The sequence below is a fragment of the Hypanus sabinus genome, chromosome 7, assembly GCF_030144855.1.
Source record: "Hypanus sabinus isolate sHypSab1 chromosome 7, sHypSab1.hap1, whole genome shotgun sequence".
Lineage (NCBI taxonomy): Eukaryota > Metazoa > Chordata > Chondrichthyes > Myliobatiformes > Dasyatidae > Hypanus > Hypanus sabinus.
The window spans coordinates 14,353,824-14,380,798 of record NC_082712.1 but is presented as its reverse complement, the minus strand read 5'-3'; the positions used below and the strand labels follow the sequence as shown (position 1 = coordinate 14,380,798).

Below are 26,975 nucleotides of genomic sequence, written 5' to 3'. Positions count from 1 at the left end.
CTGCCCGTACAGACCTCTACTCAGAGCGGTATCCACAAAACTTTCTCTTTGCACCTTGTCTATTCAGACCCTTATCTCTTAAGGCGGTATCCACGAGGATTTTCTCTATTTTCCTTTCCCTGCCCGTTCAGACCTTCATTTCGTACGAAGCGGTATCCACAGGGACTTAACAACGCCTCGTGGAATTTTTCTTCACTTAACTTCTTATTAGCTTATTTGTACTTACCCTCACTGCAGTGTTCTCGATCAATCCTCTGAGCCTCCTGTTAACCCCCAATTCTGCCAGATTCTTCGGACCGGAGAGACCCTTCGGCAGTGGTTCCACACTTCTGAGACTCCAAGACCTCCCCAAAGCCAACAGAATTCTTAGTCCAAATCGTCGCAAAAAGTGCTTACCTTTTGTTTGGGTGCACCCTTAATTCTGTTAGCCTTGTGGGGGTCCCTAGAGGACTGGGAAGCGTCCCCAATCTGCTGTTTCCTTTCCGCGGGTCTCTTTCTGGTCCTGCCATGGTCGCCAATTTTGTCATGGTTTCTCGTGCCCCACAAACGACCAGGAGACGCAGAAGATTCTTCAAGAAGTATTAAATTTTAATTTGCAAATCAAAGCTGAGACAGTCATTGAGCTAGTCGCTGATTGCCCACTGATCCTTGGACATAGCATTTTTTATAGCAATCTCCTGGTATAGTTGCATTAGCATATCCAATCGGTCTATAGTTGCTTATCACAAGTACGTCCACCACTATTGTTTCCACCCATTGACTTAATCATGTTCTAATCTACATCTCTTAGCTACCTCTCATTAACACCCCATTATCTTCTACATTCTTAAGATTTCATTCTCCTACTAAATTGGATACATGCATAGCAAATAGCAAGCTCAAAGCTGACTACATAGTTTTGGTTACACAGCAAACAATGCAACTTTTATACTCCAATACTTACCGCTCCTAATCCTTGTGCCTTTGGAATGTGAGAGGAAACCCATGCAATCGTGGGGAGAACTTACAAACTCCTTACAGACGCTGCAGGAATTGAGTGTGGTTTTTCTGCTATCAGGCGCTGTCAAGATGCCCTCTGTATGTCGCACAACACTTTGTGAACCATCTATGCATAATATATCTGCACTGTGGTAGCATAGCAGTTAGCACGCCACTATTACAGCTCAACATTTCAAAATCCAATTCCAGAGTAGTCTGTAAGGAGTTTGTATGTTTTCCCCATGGCCACGTGGGTTTCCTCCGGGTGCTCCCATTTCCTCGCACAGTCTAAAGTCCAACTGGTTAGTAGGTTAATTGGTCTTTGTAAATTGTCCTGTTATTAGGCTAGGGTTACGTAGGTGGGTTGCTGCGTGGGACAGCCAGAAGGGCCTGATTTGCGCTATCTCCAAATGAAAATAAAAGAAAATTACACTACATTCATAATCAGGTATATTCTTACTCACGTATGTTGGTGGAATTTGTTTCATGGCAGCAGTACAGTGCAATCCATAAAAATAAGAATAAATAATGCAAAATCAGATAGTTGCTCATGTTCCTCCAGAAATCTGACGGTGATGTTGGGGGAGAAGAATTGGATACAGTTACACTAGAGCATGTCATCAATCGCCAATTTACTGTTACGCTACTGGAGTTTAGGGCAGCAATGAATGTCCTCTATCTGTCTGTCCTTGGCCATCTCTGTTGTGCCCCAGGTATGGTTCTTCCAGAGGCTCTTTGTCTCGGTAGTGTTCAGGACTTTCTTCATTTGCCAGTAGCTTCCTCTCTGTTTTCACTACTGTCAGTCATTCAATTCCCAGGTGGAGCCTCAGGAATACCGTTGCACTCAGATATAGAAGGATTCATCATTGCTGTTTCCAGAACTTTTGTTTTTGTCCAGTCAAGGTTGTTAGCTCCGAGCTGAACTCCTGAACCTGGAGGACTGGTGGGTGGACCACTCTTGGTCGAGCCTCTACCCTTTGACTTTGTTTGGCATGACTCCAGCCAACTTGGTCATTGAGGCTCACAAGCCTCCAAACTCAAAGACAAGTTTGTGATCCTCTTGGAGGTCACACTGGAGCATGTAGTAACATTTTATTGCAGCAGATTACTTAAGGATTTTCCTGTACTTTCACAGGTCAAAGGTGTAAATGGAACAATGGCACGGGCCGACGTTCTGGTGACTGGACTCCGTGAATTACTGAACACGCTGCTCTCTCAACCTACTGATGATAACCTCATCTGTGCTATGAAATTGCTGAAGGTATGATTCGGCTTTTATTTAGATAGATAGATACTTTATTCATCCTCAAGGGGAAATTCAACATTTTTCCAGTGTCCCATACACTTATTGTAGCAAAACTAATTACATACAGTATTTAACTCAGTATAAATATGATATGCATCTAAAATCACCCTCCCAAAAAGCATTAATAAAAGCATTATTTGCCTTGAGTATTTTACTTTCATTGAGAATTATTGAGGGAATGAATTTGCAATCTCCCCTCCCCCCCCCACCCCACCCCGATCTACAGGATATGTCCCATGGAGGTCTCTCTTTCATGGGTCTCCATTTTTAGATTTATTTATCACGCAGACATCGAAACATACAGTGAAATGCGTCATTTGCGTAAACAACCACACAGCCCTAGGGGCAGCACATAATTGTTGCCGCACATTATGGCACCTGCGTAGCATGTCAGCAAAACCAGCCCTGTCCCTCTGTCCTACCTGCCCACACACACGGGCATTCCTCCAACTCAAGCACAGGGCCCCGATCTCCAGGCTATGGCCATTGGGCACAGACTTCTGATTGTCTTCGATATTGACCACTGGACTAGCGAATGACAGGACCCTGAACTCCAGGCACACCACCTGCCCAGTTTTAGTGCCTTCTGCTGCATGGCTTTCAAGCGCAGAGTTGAGGCCTGGACTGTGGATTTCCTTTGACGCTTGTCCATATCACTGAACTTCAATGTGGAGTGGACATCCTCTGACCCTAAGCCCTAATCCGATATCTAACTCCCCTCTGTCCCCAAAACCACCCCCTATGAACTTAAAAATAAAACGACCAAATCTGAACCATGATCTCGACGGAGACTGCAGCTCAGCACTGTCTTAAGAACAAAATTTCCCACTGGCCTGTGCTCCTGTCCCCTCTGGTCATGTACATCTGCCCTCCCAATAACTGGCTTCAGCATCAGGATCAAGTTTAATATCACTGGCTTATGTCATAAAATTTGTGGTTTTGTGGCAGTAGTACATTGCAATACATAATTTTTTTGGAAACTATATTACAATAACAAATATTTTAAAAAGACTATGTAAGTAATGCAAAAAGAGCAGAACATTAAAAAAATGAGGTTGAGTATATGGGTTCAATGTTCATTCAGAAATCTGATGGTGGACAGGAAGAAGCTGTTCCTGAAGCATTGAGTGTGTGTCTTCAGGCTCCTGTACCACCTCTTTGATGATAACAATGAGAAGAGGGCATATCCTGGGTGGTGAGGGTCCTTAATGATGATTGCTGCCTTTTTGAGACAGTGCTGGGGAGGCAAGTGCCCATGATGGAGCTGATTAAGTTTACAACTTTCTGCAGCTTTTGCCAGTGCTGTGCAATGGGCCCTCCATACCAAAATATGTTTTCCTTGCCCTCAGCTGACAGGATCAATATTGGAAGATTTCTGGAAGAAGAACGGAAAAACTGATATGGACGATGTAATTCAGCAAGTTGAGAATGTTATTCTGGATTCCAAAAGCAGTCGGTAAGTATTCATTGGGATTGAGGAAAGCCCAGTGTATGATCTACATTTTGGGCTATCATTGAATCTTGATGTTAGCCACCAAAGAGGTAGTGACAGACTCTTGTACAGTATGTAGATGTGCCTTGTACATTGAACAAGTCCAAGTTCAACTTTAATTCTCGTTCAACTATGCACATGAATATAGCCAAATGAAACAGCGTTCCTCTAGGGCCAAGGTGTAAAACACAGAATCAACATTCACTTGCAGTACCAAGCATGTATAACACACATAATTACAATAACAATAAAATACAGTCACAAAAATAATATATTCCAAGTTCCTGAGTGTCATGTCCTGTAGATTCACTGTGCACGGGCTGTTGTCCTGGAGCCACGTTTCTCATCTTGCACTAGTGCAGCCATAGACAAAGGCAATCCAGCTTGTATTCTGCTAAGCAAACAATGGAGGGCAACCCCCAAACCATCCCAGATGCATGACATTACTCCATATTACAGGCCCTTCAGCCCACGGCGATGTGTTGTCCAAAGGTTCAGTGGTCCAATTTAATGTCAGAGAAATGCATACAATATACATCCTGAAATGCTTTTTCTTCGCAAACATCCATGAAAACGGAGGAGTGCCCCAAAGACTGAACAACAGTTAAATGTTAGAACCCCAAGTCCTCCCCCAGCTCCTTTCCCGCTTGTGCAGCAACAAGCAACAATCACCCCCACCGGCAAAAAAAACATAGGCACCATCACCAAGCGCTGAAGTGTGAGCAAAGCAATAGCAAAGACACAGACTTGCAGTTACCCCAAAGACTTCGCGTTTCACCCGGTATACGACATACCACAGGCTTTCTCTCTGCCCCCCCCCCCCTTATAAGGGAGAAGGTGGTCCCTTTCATCTGCTCTAAGATCAATCAAACCCCTCCCACATAGAACCATAGACCACTACAGCATAGTACAGGCCCTTCAGCCCTCCATGTTATGCCAACCCATATAATCCTAAAAAAAAGTACTAAACCCACACTACCCCATAACCCTCCCATTTTTCTTTCATCCATGTGCCTGTCCAAGAGGCTCTGAAATACCCCTAATGTTTTAGCTTCCACCACCATCCCTGGCAAGTCATTCCGGGCACTCACAACCCTCTGTGTAAAAAAAAAACACAACTTACCCCTGATGTCTCCCCTAAACTCCCCGCCCTTAATTTTGTACCTATGCCCTCTGGTGTTTGCTATTGGTGCCCTGGGAAACAGGTACTGACTATCCACCCTATCTATGCCTCTCATAATCTTGTAGACCTCTATCAAGTCCCCTCTCATTCTTCTATGCTCCAAAGAGAAAAGTCCCAGCTCTGCTAACCTTGCTTCATATGACTTGTACTCCAAACCAGACAACATACTGGTAAACACGAGGAAATCTGCAGATGCTGGAAATTCAAACAACACACACAAAATGCTGGTGGAACGCAGCAGGCCAGGCAGCATCTATAGGGAGAAGCACTGTCGATGCTTCGGGCCGAGACCCTTCGACAGTGCTTCTCCCTACAGATGCTGCCTGACCTGCTGCGTTCCACCAGCATTTTGTGTGTGTTGTTTGAACATCCTGGTAAATACCCTCTGTACCCTCTCCAGAACTTCCACATCCTTCCTATAATGAGGTGACCAGAATTGAACACAATACTCTCAGTGCGGTCTCACCAGAGATTTGTAGAGTTGCAACATGACCTCTCTACTCTTGAACTCAATCCCCCTGTTCATGAAGCCTAGCATCCCATAGGCCTTCTTAACTACCCTATCAACCTGTGCAGCAAACTTGAGGGACGTATGGATTTGAACCCCAAGGTCCCTTTGTTCATCCACACTCTTAAGTAACTGACCATTAATCCTGCACTCAGTCTTCTGGTTTGTCCTTCCAAAATGCATTACCTCACACTTGTCCGGATTGATCTCCATCTGCCATTTTTCTGCCCAACTCTGCAGCCTGTCTATATCCTCTTGTAACCTTCGACCACCTACAGCTCCATCCACAACTCCTCCAATCTTCGTGTCATCTGCAAACTTACTCACCCATCCTTCTGCCTCTACATCCAGGTCATTTATAAAAATCACAAGTAGCAGGGGTCCCAGGACTGATCCCTGCGGCACTCCACTAGTCACTGACCTCCAGGCACAATACTTTCCTTCCACAACTACCCTCTGCTTTTTTCCTTTAAGCCAATTTTTTTATCCAAACAGCCAAGGTTCCACTTATCTCATGCCTCATAACTTTCTGGATGAGTCTCTCATGAGGGACCTTGTCAAATGCTTTGCTAAGGTCCATGTAGACCACATCCACTGCCCTACCCTCATCAATTTCTTTTGTTACCTCTTCAAAAAACTCAATCAGGCTCGTGAGGCACTATCTTCCCTTTACAAAGCCATGTTGACTATTCATGAGTAGACTGTACTTCTCCAAATGCTGGTAGATCCTATCCTTAAGAATCCTTTCCAGTAGTTTGCAAACCACCAACGTAAGACTCACCGGTCTATAGTTCCCAGGTTTCTCCTTATTACCTTTTTTAAACAAGGGAACTACATTTGCCATTCTCCAGTCCTCCGGCACTTCCCCTGCAGCCAAAGAGGATTCAAAGATCATAGCTAATGCTCCTGCGATCTCTTTTCTCAATTCCCACAACAACCTGGTTTGTATCATATCTGGCCCTGGGGATTTATCAATCTTAATGTTTTTTTTAGCTCTCTACTTTTCTATCATCCATGATCCTATTGAAGAATTTCTTAAATGCCCTTAATGTATCTGCCTCTATCACCACCCTGGCAGGGCATACCACCCAAAGACAAAAAAAACTCTTGACATTTTCCCCCATACTTTTCTCCAGTCACCATAAAATGATGCTATTCCCCCCTCATCCCCCAGCTGGGTGTTAGCCATTTCCACCTGGGAAAGTCCCTGGCTGTCCACTCGATCAATGCCTCTTATCATCTCGAACATCTCTATCAAGTCACCTCTGATTCTCCGTCACTCTAAGGAGAAAGGTCCAAGCTCGTTCAACATGTCTAGAATTTTGTTGTCAAATCAGTTGTAGTCGCTTCTTTAATAGGCTGAAGGCTTTGATCTCAAAGGATTATTGAAACCTCTTATCTGATCTTGGCACTAATTTACTTTCTGATCTTAACTCTTCGTAGAGATATCAGGCACATGCTATTGAAGCTGGTGGAGTTGCGGTCTAGTAACTGGGGTCGTGTTCACACAGCAGTTACATATAATGAAGCTACACCTGAAAATGATCCCAACTATTACATGGTAAGAACATCTGTTGACTGTCTTTTCCACTGAAGGCATCAGGTGTGTTTCACAACAGATAAACTGAATGTTAGATTACATTCCAAAGTTTGATGTTTGAAGCCTCTCTACACCCTACCTGTAATCCATGCTGCCACTCAGTTAGACAAGAATTGCTTCAATCCAGGGGCAGACTATGTAGAATTCATTGCCACAGACAGCTGTGGAGGCCATTTCAATAAAGCGAAGGTTGATTGGTTCCTGATGAGCAAGGGTGTCAATGGTTATGGGAAAAGAAGGGCTTTGAGAAGGAAAATAAATCAACTATGATGGAATGGCAGAGGGAAAATTGATAGGCCGAATGGCCTAGTTCTGCTCTTTTGTCTTACGATCTAAAATTTGGATATATTACACTTGATCTCCTCCACACAGTCTTGGCCACCCTCCTAGAAAGTGATCTATTAATTCCCATTGACCTAATCCCCAATCTTTACTACTATATTACACTTATTACCCTGCACTCCAGTTTTGTTTATTAATCTATTATGTGGCCAAGGTCTTTTGGAAGTCCAATCTCACCACGTCCACATTTCCCTTATCTGTTCCTTTAGATTTGCCTTGCATATATCCACATTGACTGCTCAATACAGTTTTATTTTCTAAGTACCCTGCTGTCACTTGGTTGAGTTTGCAATTGTGGTATTCTGGTGGTTTGAGCTTGCGGAGGTAACGGCTACTCACCTTCTTGCCCTTTCTTCAAAGTAAGGGTTGGTGCATTTACCATTGTTTCTTTCCTTGCTTACTCCATCGGGGCACCACAGTTCTTTAGTAGTTAGCATAATGCCATTACACATAGTGTTGGAATTGAACACCAAATTCCAACGCCCCATTGGCATTTAGAATTAAGTTCCGAAACTGTCTGTAATAAGTTTTTTTTATATATCTTCCCTGTGAGCTGCATGGGTTTCCTCCAGGTGCTCCGATTTCCACCCATATTCCAAAGATGTACCGTTAGTGAGTGAATTGGTCAGTGTAAATTGTCTTGTGATTATACTAGGGTTAAATAGGCGAGTTGCTGGGCAGTGCAACTCAATGGTCTGGAAGATCCTGTTCCACACCATATCTCCAAATAAATAAATCCTTCCCAATGCATCCTTCCTGGTTTCTGTTTCATTGTTGGCAGAGGTTGAAGTGCAGGATAGTTATCACTAAATGAGGAATCGCTACAGTGATCATGGACCATGTTACATATTAATAGCTCTTGTATGTTTTCTTCCTATCTGCATGTTAATCACATCGACCAGTAGAAATTAACCTACTAAAGGAACTAATGTTGAATTAGTCTGATTCTTGTGTACTTCGGGGGTGATGAGTGATATTTCTTCTGTTTTAATTTTCAGAATGAGCCCGTATTTTATTCAGCAGAGGGTATCCCTCTCACTCCAGCAGACCCAGGTTAGTCCTTTAGTGTCTGTTGTTTTTAGTTTACTGATCTATTCCCTTCTCTTCAAATGACATGGAAGTATTGGGGGTCGAGAAAGAGTGTCTCCTACTCCTGGACCAAATGATCCGTTCTGAATTTCAGTAGTCCGTATTGTACTCTTCAGAAACGTGTATTAATTGCAAACAAAGGAAGAAACTGGTTGTTAAAATTGACTCTTCGGAAGCAGAATCCAGAACAAGGAAAGATTGTGATGCCGATTCAACATCAGTCTTTCTCTACTCAATATGAAGCTAGTGGAACTGGGTAAAAGGGAGTTGGGAAATTAAATTGGTGAGAGATGAATGAAATTTGGGGATTAAGGATCAAAGTATAAACTTGAGGTATCAACCATACCAGGGATTTCCAACCTGGGGTTCACGGGCCCCTCTTTTAATGGTAGTGGTCCATGGATTTAAAAAAAGGTTGAGAACACCTGCTCCTACCCTTTTGTTGTAATAGTGTTGACTACAAAGCTACCAGATTGTCCTAATAGAGTCCTTTAGCCCTCCAGCCTTCCATCTCTTATTTTGCTCACTTCCCTTCTCCCTCCATTTACCTTGCTCACACATCAGCTGATGGATCCCCTCCCCTTCCTGGTTCAGTTTGCCCTTCACCTCTCTGGCCTCTATTATCACCTTACTTAAATTAAATTCCAGTGCTGGTGGCCTTAGTGTTCCTGCTTATCACATTCCCAGCGGTCTCCACCTTCACCCTAGCCCCTGCCTTTCTTTTCCTGTCTGCTTTCACCTGCTTGTTTCCCAATTCCAGCCCCTCAGCCTTCACCAACTCCACCTGTCTATCATGTTTCACTCATCTGTGGTCTACCTACTGGCCCCTGCCTCTGTGTCAGCCCTCCCCGTCTTTACTATCTTCCCACCCTGCCCTCTGTCCGCATTCCTTGACCCAAAACATCAACAATTCATTTTGTCCACAGATGCAGTTCCTCCAGTAGTTTGTTTTGCTCAGTATCCATTTGATTGCTCAAAATAGAAAGTTATCTGCTCTTGAAATGTATAATCTGTAATCTGTACATAATCTCTAACCTAATGGCCAATTTATTCCATTGCTACCATCAAGGAGGAGGTACAGGAGCCTGAAGACACATATTCAACGTTTCAGGAACAACATCTTCCCCTCCACCATCAGATTTCTGAATGGACAATAAACCCATGAACACTACTTCACAATTTTTAAAAACTTTTTCATATGTATTTCTTATTTATAGTTTTTAACTTATTATGTATCGCACTGTACTGCAAAACAACACATTCCACGACTATGCCAGAGATATAAAACCCTGTTCTGATTCTGACATGACTTGCAAATAAAGGAGAACCTTGAACCTGTTCTGTTAAGTGCTGAGAACAGTCAGGAAATACCAAGTATGAACTACCAGTCTACACCACGGGATTATATACTTGCTAGACGCTGTGCAAATGGCAGAACTAAGTGATCGGATCAAAGCTGTGCGATTCCTCTGTCACTTGTTTGTAAAAGGCGGTGAGCAGTAAGGCAACTAATGGGCGGAGGCATCTCTGAGAACATCCCAAACCTGATTGCAGATGTTCAGCCAGAACTCTCAACTTCCCAGTATCCAGTCTTCAGCCAAGTTGACTCACGGTCTGTGTTAAGAACTGTTGGATCCTGATGCTTCTGCAATCCAAAGGTTCCAAAGTCAAGTCAAGAATGAGGCATAAATCTTGCTGCTTTATTAAATGAAACCAGAGTGAAATAGAAAGAGCTGAGTGAACAAAGAACAAAAGAAAAGCAGTTGTGGTCATCTCATCAACTAGCAATAATAAAGCTCCAAGGGGTAACAGAGAGGCCCTCTGTACGGGCTCAACCCTGGATATTGCATCCTAGCTACATGTTATGCAAGCTGGTCAGTACGATGTGGAGAGCAAGCTGTTGCCCATGTCACAGTCTACCCCTCTCACATTGTTCATAAATCCAAAGGAATGGTAGAGACATACATTTTGGTACCAACAGTGACACAGGAGTTGCCAGTCAGCATTCAACTTAATGTAGGATTGCCTGAGGGACTCTGGCTCTGGATTTTCCCCTGGGGATAACTCCTGAAACCTTCTCCACGAGTGGGTATAGTGGAGGTTTGAGATCAGTTTTCCAACTTCCAGATAAGCTGCCAGCCACAGCTGATGAATCCCACCTGCCCGAAGCGAATGGTTTTAAGGTGCCAGTAAACCACCTTCACCCCTCCTCTAGTAAGTTGAAATGGTTCCACCAGGCTTACTAGCAAAACCACACTTAAAGGCTAGGAGCAGGACTTGGTTGTCAGAGGCTATTTGAAATGCACGCCATTGGGAACATTTAATAGGTAGTGCGAGCTTGTCAGATTCACGTAGTGTGATACCTGCTACTGAAAAGTAAGAAGTTTTTAGAAAAATACAGAGGCAACTGTGCTGTAATTAGGGGAAAATTCACTGAACAATTACAGGTATATGTGTAATTATATCAGTACAAACAAGCAAGATGGCGCCAACAACCAATGTGACCAACAGCAACATTCTACAGACAGTTCACAAAACTACTTTTACTTTCAAATATGTTTCTATTACTGACCTGTGTGTGATTGGAACCTGTGGTTTACATTTTGATTATGTGTTTTTGGGCCGATTGAGCAATCTGGCGCTTTGCTCTCTCCAAGAGAGATCAGTGAGATGGAGTGGAGTGCAGCCTGCAGAAGGGTCGCGAGCCCACAGTAGACTTCATTGCTTCTCTCTGAGGAGTCAAGGGTGCAAGCCCATGATTGATTCCACTGTTTCTCTCCAGTTGAGGCGTTGAGCAGTTTTGAAGTTGATGAAGATGAGAGCGGAGTATCGTCAGGTGTCTGGTGCTGTCTGCCTGCATTTGACCAGTCCTCCTCTCCCTCTTGATAGCTACTGTCGGAGGAAGTGCAGGAATCTTGGTGTCCATGTTACAAGGGTTGATCAAAGAGGCTGTGGATTCTTTTGGGGGGAATTTGAGATTTATATTGCATGTGTTCCTGGATTCTCATTTCTTTGCTGGTTTTGAGCGGTTTGGGTGGAGCAATCAATGCAGACTGGAGTGCTTCAGTGAAGAATGACCATGCAGCCAGCAGTGGACTAGAGAGATGGCACGAACCTGAATGCTACTGGACCTGGTTTGACGTTTGATACTGTGTGTTATTCACTGGTTTTTTGCAGTTTGTGCAAATTGTTCTTATTTTGCACATTTGGTCTTTGATGCTTTCTTTGAATGGGTTCCATGGTGTTTCTTTGTCTCGTGGTTGTCTGTGGGAGGACAAATCTGAGTTGTATTCTGTATACATACTTAGATAATAAAAGTATTTTGAATCTATAAATCTTTGAAATTATAGTAAATTCAACAAAAACAAAAGTAATTCTAATAATTTAATCTGCTTAAAATTGACACATTAGAAACCAAATAACACATCGTTGGATAAAATTATATTGGATAAAGAGAATTTCATCCCAAAATTAACTTGTTTAACCTCTTTCAGCCAAGCCATGTGTGAAGAAATGTAGAGACTGGATACAGTAAAGACCCATCCTGACTGTAACACTAAAGACCTGCACTCTAAAACTAGCTACACTATACTTCTAACAAAAAAATTTTCCATCCAGTTGTAATGTGTCACTTCAAGTGTGTGGAAAATTGTCCAATTATTTCCTACCACATACAGCACTAAACTCATAGCCCAGCTGTATTCAACAAACCAATGGAGGGTGATGTCAGCAGTGCTGTCCAGTGACACCCAGTCAACAGTAATCTGCTCATCAATAACCAGTCCAAATTTCATCAGTTTGGCTGCAGACCTCATCACAAAGTGCCAAGTAAATTTATTATTGAAGTACTATACATATACATCACTATATACAAATCTGTGTAATTATTTGTGAGCATTCACAGTAAATACAAGAAACATGATAGAATCAGTGAAAGACTGCACCCAATAAGACAGACAAACCTGTGTGCAAAAGACAACAAACTGTGCAAATACAAAAAAATAAATGAGCAATAAATATTGAAAACATGATGAAGAGTTGTTGAAAATTAGTCCTCTTCAGTGATGGATAAGTGAAGATATTCCCTCTGATTCAGTAACCTGATGGTTGAGGGTAATAACTGTTCCTGAACCTCGTAGTGTGGGTCTTGAGGTTCCTCTACCTTCTTCCTGATGGCAGCAGTGAGAAGAGAGCATAGCCTGGGTGGTGGGGGTCCCTGATGATAGATGCTGCTTTCCTGTGACAGCACTCTATGTAAATGTGCTCAATGCTGGGGAAGGCTTTACCTATGATGGACTGGGCCATATCAACTACTTCTGGTAGGCTTTTCTGTACAAGGGTATTGGTGTTTCCATAGTGGGTTGTGATGCAACCAATCATTAAAGTCCATTAGACAACTGTAGAAGTTCCTCAGACCTTTAGAAGCCTTGATTGAATTCCAGTGCTGAGTTGAGAATCAGCTGCCTTTGATTTCAAGACAACATTTGACCTACTAAATGAGATAATTGGTGAAACTGCAGTCAAGTGATAGCCAGGATACACCCTCCAATGGAAGATAATATACCTTAGTAAAGGAAGGTGGCTGAGGTATTGGGAGCCATTCCTCCCAGCCTTTGAATTTTATTGCAGGACATTGTGTCCCAGACCTAACTGCTTGCAGCTGCTTTTGTGAACTTCCTTCACTCTCATCAGGTGTGGGGTTGTTTGCAAATGTTCAATTCCATTTACAACTCCTTAGATCAGAAAGCAGTTCATGCTTGCAAACAGCAAAAATCTAGTGAGGAACATTTCCCTCTTAAATGGCAGGCTATGAGCTCCCAACAACAGAGCCTGACTTCCTGCCTTTAACATTCAATGCCATTGCCCTTGCTGAATGCCCCTCCATCGACATCCTAGCCATCGCCAGTGACAGGAAGCCTCATAAATACATTGTTAGAAGGAGAGCTTAGTATCCTGTGGTGAGTGGCTCATCCCGAGGCCTTTCTGCAATCTTCAGGGCACAAGTCCGGCTGCTCCCCACTTCACTAAATGAGAGCAGTTTCAACAGTGGTCACCATCCTGGAGCAATGAGCTATTACCCTGTATGTTCATTCCACTACCTGTTAACTGATGGCATTGTGTCCCACCTGCAATTTTCTCACCTAGAGTGGGCCATGACTTCTCTGACAAATGCACTATTGCTTACGGATTCCTTTCCCAAATTGCACACCATCCAGATTCATTCATTTGTTACATGTGAATTGAAACACAGTGAAAAATGTGTCATTTGCATTAACAACCAGCGCATGTAAGGAAGTGCTGGGGCCATACATTCTGGCACCAACGTAGCATGTCTACCAGGTTCAGCAGAACACCACAACAGCAAAACAACCCATTTTCCTCCCTGCTTATCAATTCTTGATTGCTGGTGAAGGGTTTTAACACAAAATATTCATTCTCCTTCATAGATGCTGCCTGACTGGCTGAGTTCCTCCAGCATTTGGTATGTGTTTCCCTTTCCTCCCTATAACCCACTCATCCAATCACAGTCAGGCCTTCCAACCCAAGACAGGCTGCCTGCCGGCCTCCAGCCTCCTGTCAATTCTGATTTCTCCAGTGAACTTGCAAACTTGGGAGTTTTCGCCAGCTGATCTGGACATCTGGACTCAGTGACTTCGGTCTTTGATCTTCAATATCGATCCCAGGGCTGGCTGTTGACAGGGCCTCAAACTCTAGGCCTTGGGAATACATCGCCATTCTTCCATCATTGCTGAATCTGATTCTTGGGACTGCCTCCCCAGCAGCACTGGTCACCTAGGCAGATCACCACCAGCTTCTCAAAGGCTATTAGTGATGGGTGATAAATACTGGGCCTTGTTTGTATTCTGAAAAGTGAATGGGAAAAGCTGATTGGTATCTGTACTCCAGCCATTGTCTCCTCAAGCAGCTTACATTTATGACTATGGGGCGGGGTGGGGGGTGGGGTATGGAGGAGTCCTCTACCACTTGTATGGAAGTTTCTTAACTCTGGTCATAATCCTAGCTCTGTTTTAAGAATTTGTCGCCAAATCCTTGACTGCAAAGAGTCGAACACACTTCTGTCTTCACAATTTATACAGTGTTATATGGCTAAGAAACAAGAGTCAGCTCCGTGAGTTGAAATAGCTGAGTAAGTCATTTAGTTGTATCATTATCAAAGATGTCTCAAACATGGTCCAATGCCTTTTGTTCTCTCATCACTATCGCACACAATTCACCATACATCATACATATACTGTATGAGTTTCAAGTGAAAAGGCAACACAGGTCAATAGGATGATAAAGATGCTTACTTTGATAGATCGGGACATAGATGATAACAATGAAGATGTTCTGTTGCAACTTGCAAAGGCTATGACTGTTCACCTTATCCATAGTTGTCATGATTTTATAAACTTGATTTTATCACCTCTCATTCTCCTACACTTCAAGTAATAAAGACCCAGCATGGCCAACACCTCCCTGTAACTCAGGCCGTCTAGTCCAGTCAGCATCCTCATAGATCTCTTTGGCATTCTCTCCAGCTTGACAGTGACTTTCCTATAATATATATGCACTTTAATAAATTTACTCTGAGCTTTATTCAGCACAGAAAGAGGATCGTTGGCCCATCTGGTCCATGCCAACTGCTAGTCCCAGTTACCTGTATTCGTCCCCTTTATGTACCTATCCAAATGCCTCATATTAACGTTGTTCCCATCCCGACCTCTTCTTCTGGCAGCTCATTGTTCTCACCATTGATATTTGAGTTTCATCTGTAGTTTTGGTCACCTCACTAAAGTAAGGATGTGGTTGTTATGGAAAGAGTGCAGAGGAGATTCACCAGGGTGGTGCCTGGATTACAGACTTTAGTTTCGGGGAGAGATTGGATAGGCTGGGTTTGTTTTCCTGGAGTGAAGGAGGCTGAGGTGGGATCTGATCAAGATGCATAAAATGGTAAGAAGCATAGATGGGGTAGTTGGAATCTTTTTTTCCTATGGTAGGGATATTGATAACAGGGCATTGGTTTAAGATGAGAGGGAGGGGCTTTAGAGTGGATTTGAGGGGTGAATTTTTGTACAAAGTGGTTGATATCTGGTACCTGCTGCCAGAGGAAGTGGAATCACGATATTCAGAAATTTAAATAGGCATAGAAGACTCTTACCTAGTATAGGCAAATGAGATTAGTGTAGATGGGCAAATATGTTGACATGAACATGATGGGCTGAAGGGCCTGTTTCTGTGCTATACAACTTTTCAATCTCAAATTAATGACTTTTTTTTAACATTAACAATCCACCTTTGCTTTTCAGCAGACATCAGACCTGTTAAGATAGCTGTGCTATGTTTATTGTAGAATTATTAAACACAAGGTAATCAATGCACAGATTTTTTTCCTCAGGATTTTGAGCAAGATTCCTACTAGGGAGTAAAGTTTAGTTATATTTTCTCTGTTTGGGTTTCAGATTACCTGGAGAAGTACCAAGAGATGATTGATCGAGAAGAATTATTTCAAGATTATTCCGATGAAGAAGGGGACGTGTAAGATTTTCTCTTTTCTGATCACTTTCATGTTGCTTTCAAATCGTGAATTTTTCTTGACCAAAGGTATTGAGAGATGTGAAGCTGAGTCATGTTCTAATTGAAAAGTGGATTGGAGGGGCAGAGTTGCGCACTCCTGCTCCGTCCCACATTATTAATCTTCTGCCAGTTTGGTTCAGAATTTGGAATTAAGTCATGATATCATATAGCATCAGAAACAGGTCCTTCAAGCCCAACTTGTCCATGCCAGCCTCGGTGCCTTCCTAAGCTGCTGCTATTTGCCTTGTTTAGCTCATCCCTCTAAACCTTTCCTGTCCAACTATCTCTTAAACAATATAGTACCCACCTCAACCACTTCATCTATTGTTGCATATACGCACCATGATCTATTTGAAACATATAGGGTCCTTTTAAAATCTTTCCCTTCTTAAAATAAAGCTATGCCTTCTCCTATTTTAGATTCCCCTACCCTAGCATAAAGACTGTGTCCGTCCACATTTTCTATGCCCCTCTTGATTTTACAAACCTCTTAAAGGTCTCATCTCAGCCCTCATTGCTGCAGGGAAAACAGTCCCAGCCTCACCAGTTTCTCCTCACAAATTCAGTTTCCCCCTCCCCATTCCCAAACATCCTTGAGAATCGTTGTTTCATACTCTCTTAATCACATCATTCCAACAGTTAGGTGTATGATATTCCAAGTGTGTACTCATTGCCCCATCTGATGAAGGCAAGTGTGCCAAATTCCTTCTGTACCTGTGTCTCCACTTTCAGGGAATTATCTTATTGTACCCCCCGGGTCACTCTGTTTTTCAACATTCTCCAGGGCCCTATCATCCACGGCTTTTACCTACAGGTTTCCCCCGCTATCCAAAAGCAGAGCATTCCAATGAAACCTTTCGTAAGCCGAAATGGCGTAAAGTGAAAAGTAATTACTGTTAATTTATATGGGAAAAATTTTTGAGCGTAACCTACCAAATTATACCAAATAACACATAAAACCTAAAATAACACCAACATATAGTAAAAGCAGGAATGATGCCGACTTAAAGAGACCACTTTGCTACTAACATCGGCAGCCTTCAAGATTCTTTCTCTGCGTGTAAATAGTACGAATGGTGGACGCAGGCGAGTTCAACGCAAGCACAATGTCTATTTCGTTCACCATGATCGAAACGCTTAATTATGTCCAGTTTTACGCTAAGCGTAATACCCTTACGAGCTCTGTTAGGCTTTTCTGATACGTTAGGACACATCTTGCTAATGGATGCACAGAATAAATCGAGATAAAGCACAGATGCTCACAGACACAGTTCAAAGCTATGGTGGCTTGATCCTGTGTGTAGTTACTGGGGAAGGAGCTTGGTGGCGCCACTCTCACTGCTCGGGGTGCGCGCTGCCTCTAGAACAGCTTGCTGCAAAACAAACACGCAACACTGTGCATACATCTACTGCTGCTTCTGGAGACATCAGTGATGTTCCTGGAATCATCGGGTGTTTCGGGTCTTTCAACATCATACACTCTTCTCCAGGTGACCCAGCCGGGGCAGATCAGACCCCAGCTTGTGTCCAGATGGCTAGCTACATATGACTCCATGGCTCCCCTCTCTTGAGCCACTGCCATCTTGAGGCCCTCTCTGCTGCATTGATGGTATTGTGGATAGTTCTCTTCCTATCTCCCTCAATGCCTAAATTGCTGAAGGCTCTGGCCAAGGAATAGCTGTGAATCTCCTACAACCAGCTTCCACTGGAAGACACCTCACTTTACTATTTTCGCTTTTTGCCTTTTTTTTCTGTAAAAGCAAAGTGGCGTAAAGTGAACTTTCGGAAAGCAGGGGATACCTGTATTTTATTTAGATATCCAGCACGGTAACGCCTTTCCAGCTCAATGAGCCTGTGCAGCCCATTTGAGCCATGTGACCAATTAACCTCCGTCTTTGGAATGTCCGCAGGAAAGCAGAGCACCTGGAGGAAACTTGCATTTTCACAGGGAGAACATACAAATTCCTTACAGACAGTGACAGAATTGAGCCGGGGCTGCTGGCGCTGTATTAGCATTATGATAGCTGCTATACTAACATGCCACTCCAAATTAGGACAGTAATTCTCAAAATGAATTAAATTCCATTGGCCATTCCTAGCCCACCTGTGTCGTCACTGTCTACCCTATCGCCAATTTGCAAATTTACCATCTATACTCAACAAACAACAACAAAATAAAAAACATATCTAAAGGAAAGAATTTTACTTACTAAACATGTAAATCACTGCATAAAAGCTATCCTTTTGACAGTTGCCTAACCTAAAAGTAGCATAGGGGTTTGCACAACGCTTTATAACACCAGCTGTAAGATCGAGGTTCAATTCTTGCCGACTTCTGTAAGGAATTTGTACGTTCTTTTCATGACTGTGTGGGTATCCTCTGGGTGCTCCAGTCTCCTTGCGCATTCCAAAGATATTTGGGTTAGGGTTGGTGAGTTGTTGGCCTGCCATCAGAAATGTGGCGACACTTGCAGGTTGTCCCCAGTACAATCCTTGTTGATTTCATTTGACGCAAACAAAGCATTTCACTGTATGATTCAATGTACATGTGACAAATAAAGCTAATCTTGAAAAGCTTTTAGTTATCTATTACATCACATAGATCATATTCAGAATATTCTGGGAGGTGTTTTGTCTTGCTTTGCCACGTTGTAGTTCAATATTGTGGGCTACATTTTTGACTTAATGACCATCATACTGAGGGCACAGTACAATCTAGTCCACTGCTGTTTCGATTGTAAAAGATTCCGCTAATTTATTGGTTCACTCATGCATTAACACCTCAATTGTATCTGTTGAAAAACAGATAAATGTGGACTGAAATCCGTATATATTATAAATACAAGATAAGGTTGGTTGTCTGTTGAATCCAACAATGACAGGAGATCTGCACGGGAGAATTTTAAAGTGGAAAATGGTCAGGGTCTGGAGGTATGAGTAGTCATCACAATCTGGGGTCTTCCTTGGTTGCAGTTAGGTGACTAGGACTACTTCTGTGTCTTGTCATGCCTTTCGCTCTCCAAAAAGCATTGCAGAACTGCCATCTTGGCTGGTGGATTTTACCTCATCTGCTCAGTCCCTTGGAACTGACTTCACATGGTAGGATAGGTATGTTCCTTTCTCACTGGGGTATGAGGCCCACGGCTATTCACAACTGGTTTAGCACACCTGTCGAAGTGGTATACTGGGGTGCATGCAAACAGCTACTTGGAGCCACAGGTGAGAGCTGAGTGATTGGTGGTACCCAAAAGTGAGTGAGCTTCCCCAGAATGTACATGACAAGCTCCTTCACCTGAGGACACTCCATGCTCTCCAAAACCAATCAATTGTTGGGGTATTGTACGTAGAAATTGTCCTAGCTGTTCTCATACAGCTTTCTCTGAAATGGTGGGCAGCATTTTCTCTGGATGTTTTCTCTGTGGCCAAGTAGTTTCTCTCCACGTCCATAAGTCGTGTTGGACGTTAATTGCTAAAGCTGGTACTGGTTGACTTGTATTATGATGTTGAACCTTGCAATATGGTTAAACATCTTGCAGCTTGTGGCAGAGGGACATAGTAACATGAAAAGAATACAAGTGCAGGCAACCATGTAACTGTTCAGGTAACAGAAATCCAGAACTCAGAAATTTGAGATCTGGGACAAAGTGACTCTTTCTATTAAGAAAGTAAATAGATGTGCACAATTTTTTCGATGCAGGTACAGATGATGCATCTTCACAATTAAAGGAAAATTACAATTTGAGCTGATTTCTAGGAATGCATTCTGTCCCCTCTGCATGTGGGGGGGGGGGTGAAATGATAACGTTGTCTACAGCATAGAACTGAATTGGAGTAGGAAAGCAATGGATCTTTGCCCTGAAGAAGGGTCTCCACCCGAAATGTCAACTGTTTATTCCCCTCCATAGATGCTGCTTGACCTACAGGTGAATAAATCATGTAAAGCAGCTTTGCTGATCAAGAAAGCTGCTATAGGCTGGTGCATTTATGAATGAAGCAGAGCACTGTGGACGAGCTTGTCACTCAACAGCCCCTCTCTCAACATTATGCTAGATAAAACGGAAATGATTTGGCAAGGAATCTAATCACAAATCACCTTATTGCCATGGAAGATCGTGGGGAAAGGGAAGAGAAATGGGCAGATTTTGTACTGTTAATTAACATCCTCTCATCTATTTCTCTCAATAGGTACCTTGACGACTCAGAGAATGAGATGGATCCAGAGATGGAGGAAGCTTTTGAAAAGTTTTGTGCTGAAACAGAGCAAAAGGCAAAGTAGTGCAAACAGCAAAGCATTAGAAGTGAAAAATAGACAAAAAAACGTTTTCAGTGTTTATTTGGGAAAAAAATGGACAAAAAAACTTCTGAATTTCAAAAGAAGTGCAAGTAATTTAAAGGCAAACTGAAGAAACATTTTCATTGTGCCACTGAAAGCATTGCTGGAAAAATTGTGTTGGAGTCTACCTAAAACTGTTGATGGTCAAAACACTGCATAAATGCTCAAGCAGACTCTGCGCTCTGCCTATACGTTGTACTTTTAATGAGACTTTTGTAATATAGTTTGTTATAGTTTTATTTTTATGTAAGTTTCCAAGTTCAAAACTAAAATAAAATGATCTTTGTAAAGGGTTGCATTGCTTCATGAAGCACACTAAAAAAAACTTTTGGCTCTCTTGACTGATCTATAATATTGAAAACACAGACAAAGAATATACATTAGGGAGGGGGGTGACAATAAGCTTCCCCCATGATGGGGGTGGGGTGGGAAGAAGAGGCGTGCACACACGACTCAAATTCACAATCAATGGGGTTTGCTGTTAACTGTCAGCACATACTGTAATACTGCCATTATAGACAGAGTACCACAAACACACAAGACATGGATAATTTGCAAAAAAGTACTCTTTAAGAACTCACACTGTACTAACAAATTGTAAGGTACTAATAGACAAACATGTTGACATACGGTAATGAGTTTTTGACGTCCTCTTGTAGATAAGCTGACAATCCCTAGACACCAAAAATCCTGCAGGAAGTGGTCACGAGTTAGATAAACATTGCTCCCCACCATGGGGAGTTCTTCCCAAACAAAAGCTGCTCAATATGAACTCAGCAGTATTTAATGCTGCCATCATTTGTCAGTGCCAGGTTTAGTAGGAATAACTTGGGAAGGAAAAAGGTGTTGCAATTGTTTGTTAGACTAGTTTCTTGGGCTGTAGCAGATGCAGAAAAGGTTCTTTGATAGTTTGAGAGTTAGAACTATTCTGAATTTACAGTCTGAATGTGGAAGAATCAATCTCCGTTCTCTCTTTCTCACTTATGTTGAAGCAGTGTTGGATGTGTGTATATGTTTTTAATTAGAACAGATTCTGCTTGTAAATAGTAAATGTTTTAATTAGTCTTGATTCAGCCTCTTGAGAGCAAAAAACAGCGAGGCTTCAACTCATCCAATGGTTAGAGGCAGCAAAATCTCCAGAGACACCCCCGACAAACACTCTCCTTATTTCAGCCCATTATGTCCCAGTCTCTTCCCACTCACCCTCCTCTGTCTAGCTTCTTGAGTAGTGCCTTCCACCATGAACCATCCATTCTGCTTGGAGAATTGATTGGTGGCTTTGTCTCAGACTAGCAGCAGTTCCAGGCAGAATTGAACACAATGAAAGTAGTCACCTTTCTTCTTCAGCAGACACAGCATCTGAACAGTGCCTTTATTTAGCAGTCTAATTTACTTGAATTGTAGATGTTTACAACTTTCTTTAAATTGTACATAACAATGCATGAAACAACCTTGTGATTTTCCTTCCCTTCTGCAATTCCTGATAAATAAATTTTGATGTGTTTGTATATGGTTTGTGGTCTATGCTTTTTGTAAATATTTTAACAGCTTACTTGGTAGTCAACAAGAGTTGGCACATTAATCACGTTATGGCGATCAAGCAAGTGCTGTGAGTGAGGGAAAGTTTAGATGGCTTGAACATGAAGTCTGTGAGTCACAAGGCGACAGTTCAATAGAAATGGTGAGGTTGGGAAGAGTAAAAATGAAATGAGTGGAGAAGGAGTTTGGGAGAGAGGATATGGGCTGTGTGTCTCAGTCTGCAGACAGCTGTCAGGTAACATAGTATTAGCATAACACTTTACAGAGCCAGAGCTGGGTTCATTTCCCACTGTTGTCTGTAAGGCATGCTCTCCCTGTGACTGCATGGGATTCTTTCTGGGTCCTCCCAGATTCCAAAGATATATGGGTTAAAGTTAATGAGTTGTGGCCATGCTATGTTGGTGCTGTAAGCTTGATGACACTTACAGGCTGCCCCCAGCATAATGTTTGACACAAAGCATTTTATTGTACATTTTGGTGTATATGTGACAAATAAAGCTAATCTTTATCTTAATATGAGGGGTGTGTACTCAGCAGCAAAGCTCCTTTGAGGCAATGACTAAAGCTGCGATACCAGTCTTCTCTGTTCATCTGGGGGGGGGGGGGGGGGTTGCTGTTGATCATGGTGCTTGACCGTAAATGCTGGAAAGATCTTTCTCCATTAAAGATTCTACAACCACAGAATCAATCACATCAATCAGCACTGACCTATGTATTGAAAATCGCTACACAATGGCAGTAAAGTGCAATACATAAAATTATCAAGTTACAGAAATAACGCAGAAGATGAATAATGAGTTACTGTTCACAGGTTTATGGCTTGTTCAGAAATCTAATGACGGAAGGGAAGAAACGCAAATTATTGAGGCTCTTGTACCTCCTTCCTGATAACGAGAAGGGGGTATATCCTGGGTGGTAAGGGTTCTTAATGATCAATGCCACCTTCCTGAGGTACCACTACCTCATGAGGATCTCCTCAGTGCTGGGGAGAGTTTTACCCGTGATGGAGCTGGCTGAGTCTACAACTCAGTCATAAGGTTGTTCTGAGAGCTTGGCAGCAACTTGTTGAGTCAAAAGGCCTATGGTATGAAAAATTATTGGAATCTTTTTAATCCATACAAGAGTCAATGATAATTCAAGATTGTTTAATGTCATTTCCAGTACACAAGTGTAAAGGAGAATAACTGTTACTGATGCAGCACAAAAAGAAACAAGATAAAGAACACAATAAATATGTACATAAGATAGCTTATATCCATAGATTATATGTCCATAGTGACACTAGGTACAAGAATGTCTGTATGTAAAGTGTCTGATAGGGAATGATCAGAGCAACAGGTCCACAGTCGATGCCATCTCATTGCCTCTTCACACAACCCTGGAAAATCTAGACAGCAAAGAGGCATACATCAGAATGCTCTTTATCGATTACAGCTCAACATTCAATACCATCATCCCTCAAAACTGATCAATAAGCTCCTGAATCTGGGTCTCAAAACCTTGTGCAATTGGATCCTGATTTCCTCACTTGTAGACCCCCATCATTTTGGATTGGCAATAACACCTCCTCCACCAGCAGAGGTACATCACAGGGCCGTGAGCTTAGCCCCATGCTCCACTCGCTTTACACCTGACTCTGGTTAAGCACAGCTCCAACTCCATATTCAAGTTTGCTGATGACATCACTGTTGTGGGCCATATCGAAGCTGGTGATGAATCAACAAACATGAGGGAGATTGGGTGGTGTCACAACAACCTCACTCAATGTCAGGTCGACCAAGGAACTGAATGTGGACCTCTGGAGAGGTCCATGAGCCAGTCCTAATTGGAGGATCCGAGGTGGAGAGGGTTAGAATTCTTGGATGTTACAATTTCAGAGGACCCAGTACGAAAATGGTCTACTTCTGCACCTATTGTCTATTGAAAATGCAATTGCGAAGAAACACAGCAGCGCCTCTACTTCCTCAGGAGTCAGTGGGGATACGGCATGACATCAAAAACTTTGAATAATTCCTATAGATGTGTAGTGGAGAACATATTGATTGGTTGTATCATAGCCTAGTATGGAAACACCAATACCTCTGACTGAATGGAAGATCCTACAGTCCTTCAGAAGCCCTCCCAACCACTGAACACATCTACATGAAATACTGTCAAAGGACAGCAGAATCTATCATCAGAGATACTCACAACCAGACTATGCTATTTCTCACTGCTGCCATAAGGTAGCCTCAGAACACACACTGTTAGTTTCAAGAACAGTTAGCTACCTCTCAACCATCAAGTTCTTGAACAAAAGGGAATAACTACACTCACTTGCCTATCTAGTGAATTGTTCCCACAACTAATGATCTCACTTTAAGGAATCTTTATCTTGTTATTTCATGTTCTTGTTATTTATTGCAATTTATTTAAATTTGTATTTGCACAAATTTGTTGCCTTCTGCACTGTGGTTGATCTTTCGTTGATCCTGTTATAGTTACTATTCTATGGATTTGCTAAGTATGCCCACAGGAAAATGAATCTCAGGGTTGTAAGCGATGATATCTATAATAAAATTTACTTTGAACTTTAAAGTAGTCATTGTGGGTTAGTGGGTGGAGAGGTGGGTTAGTATGTGGAGGAGTTGATCAGCCTCACTGGAGAAAGTACAGTGGATTCTGGTTAGTTTGCCATTGGTTAAATGGGCCAACGATTTATTTGGGACAACTCTTAAAGAACAAAGCCTAATCAAGAAAATAGCTGCGATTCTCTTCGTATATTGGAGGACATTGTTAATTGGGATAGGACACTGTTGCTGAACAGTTTCTAACTAGCATCAGTAGTGCACACTTGTGTGGCTGTAGACACTACACTGTGCTTTTTTTAAACTGGTATCAGTTGCGTGTGTTTGTGTAAAAAAAAGTGACTTTTGTCAATGATGGTTGGCGAGAAATAAGCAGAAAGACAATTCAGAACTGTTTTGCTCACAGTGGTTTCAAGCATTCAGGCTTGGAGCCAGAAAGAGACAGATGAAAATGCAAATGAAACTATTTCACTATTTCAACAAGTTAGGTACTACAAAGAATTTGAAGGTATCGGCAATCAGCTTGAAAATCATCTTACAATGAAAATAAATATTTGGCGGATGCAATCGTTGATAGCATTATATGAAGGCAGTCCATTATCTGCACTAGGTGTTTGTACTGATTTTGTTCATTTACACACTTCAAAAGGACACGGCAGGATACACTAGATGAGTTCCTCCACTGATAATTATACAGTTTTATAGTGCTGTAGTACTATATTCTAATTTGTTCTGCATTCATTTAAATACACCATTTGTTACTCAGTTTGTATTGTTTTAATTTTTCAACTATTTGAATGAAACTTTGGCTAACTGGGGCAGCTGCTTAATTGAGGCCAAAGTTCACTGGTCCTGATGCATCCCAATTAACTGGAATCCACTGTAATTATTTTTGTGTCAGGTATTCCTGGCATGGATGTGACATGGGAAGAGTGGTGGGAAAGGGAGGTTGAATCAACTGAAATTATTTAATTATGATGCTGGTTAAAGGGGGCAGACTAGTCTGTTCCTGCTATTTTTTTAATCTTGTGTACAATATTGGAAATTAAATAGTCACTTCCTTCACAGGTGGTTGCTACAGATACTTAAGACAGATCGGAAGAAACCCTGTAGCCAATGCGACCATTTAACTAATGGCTGAATAAAAAGCAGCACGGGGAATACATGTTGCAAATATACAGCAGATCAGGCAGCATCTGTGAAAAGAGTTAACAGTTAACATTTCATGGCGTGCCCTGTTCTGGGCCAGCACACAGATGCAATCACAAAGAACACCAGTGGAGTTCTGGGACCCCTACTCTTTGTGATTTTTATAAATGACTTGAATGAAGAAGTGGAAGGGTGAGTTAGTAAGTTTGTAGATGACACCCATCTTGGTGGTGGTGTGGATACTGTAGAAGGTTGTTGCAGGTTACAGTGGGATATTGCTGGGATGGAAAGTGGCAGATGGAGTCCAAATGAAAAAGTGTTAAGTGATACACTATGAAAGGTCAAACTTAATGACAGAATACAGGTTTAATGGCAGGATGTTTAGTTCAAAGTATACAATATACATTCTTGTGATTTATCTTTAGTGGCAGTCACAAAACAGTGAAACTCATTTGATCCTATTAAAAATGAAGAGCATCAAACACTCAATGTGCAAGAAAACAAATCACGTAAACAAGTAAGCAAATAACATTTACAGCCTATGCTCATCAAAGCCAGTCACAGCAAATCCAAGAGCCCGACAGTTGCATGGTTCAGCGCAGAGATGAGTAAACCTCACCAAGCAGCTGTTCAACACTGGCCTTGAAAGCCCAGCTTTTTCAATCTGGCCCTACCAAACCTCAGCTTGTTACTCCCTCTCAGACCCAGGGCCGGTGTAGAGGAACAGAGGGATTTTGTGGTCCACATCTATAGACCCCTCTCTAAAGCACAACTATATAATTAAATAGCGTTAAAACATTTGTGTCTACGTATGAAATGTTATGTGGGGGGGGGGGGGGGAGTTATTTCTGGGGCCCATCTGCACTTTCTGAACATTCTTGTCAAATTCCAGTCTCTGAGACAGAAAATGGCAAGGTCAACACCCGCGTCCACCACAAGGAGAGTCTACTCAGCCCGGCAGAACCAATTCTACCACTAGCAGAGGGGCAAAGGTGCCTTAATCTCCAAATGGGGCTCAACAACCGTGGTTGGCAGCTCATCCAGAAGATCTAGAGATCTCTGATCTCAAACTTCCGATACCCAGCAAGTCTGTTAGCCTCTGTGGAGAGAGACTGAGTTACCGTCTCAATTTGACCCCACTCCCAGGGTCGTATCCCACCCACCCGAAAATCTCCACTCTCCCTGGACCGGGCCGAACTTTACCTCGGGCCCGGCGCCTGGAGCGCACAGCCTGAAAAGCGGGCCTCACTCGCGTTGTCCGGGTTACCAGTCGCGGCGTGACGCAACCTCGGCGTGCAGCCAATGGCAGGC

The 26,975-nt window shown here is 42.5% G+C and overlaps 1 protein-coding gene across 2 annotated transcripts in view; it reads left to right on the top strand.

Annotated features, from left to right (window-relative positions):
* paip1 (poly(A) binding protein interacting protein 1) overlaps positions 1 to 20,490 on the top strand; it is an 84,480-nt gene extending 63,990 nt beyond the window's left edge. Inside the window, exons 8-13 of one of the 2 annotated variants that reach the window (XM_059974234.1) lie at positions 2,114 to 2,239; positions 3,634 to 3,740; positions 6,911 to 7,028; positions 8,408 to 8,462; positions 15,962 to 16,037; positions 20,262 to 20,490. In XM_059974234.1, coding sequence (XP_059830217.1) covers positions 2,114 to 2,239; positions 3,634 to 3,740; positions 6,911 to 7,028; positions 8,408 to 8,462; positions 15,962 to 16,037; positions 20,262 to 20,352 — 573 coding nt within the window. In that variant the 3' untranslated portion in view covers positions 20,353 to 20,490. Of the gene's footprint in view, positions 1 to 2,113; positions 2,240 to 3,633; positions 3,741 to 6,910; positions 7,029 to 8,407; positions 8,463 to 9,567; positions 11,834 to 15,961; positions 16,038 to 20,261 lie in introns of those variants that run through there. The other variant, XM_059974235.1, reaches the window with a different exon arrangement.
* The last annotated feature ends 6,485 nt before the right edge of the window (positions 20,491 to 26,975 follow it).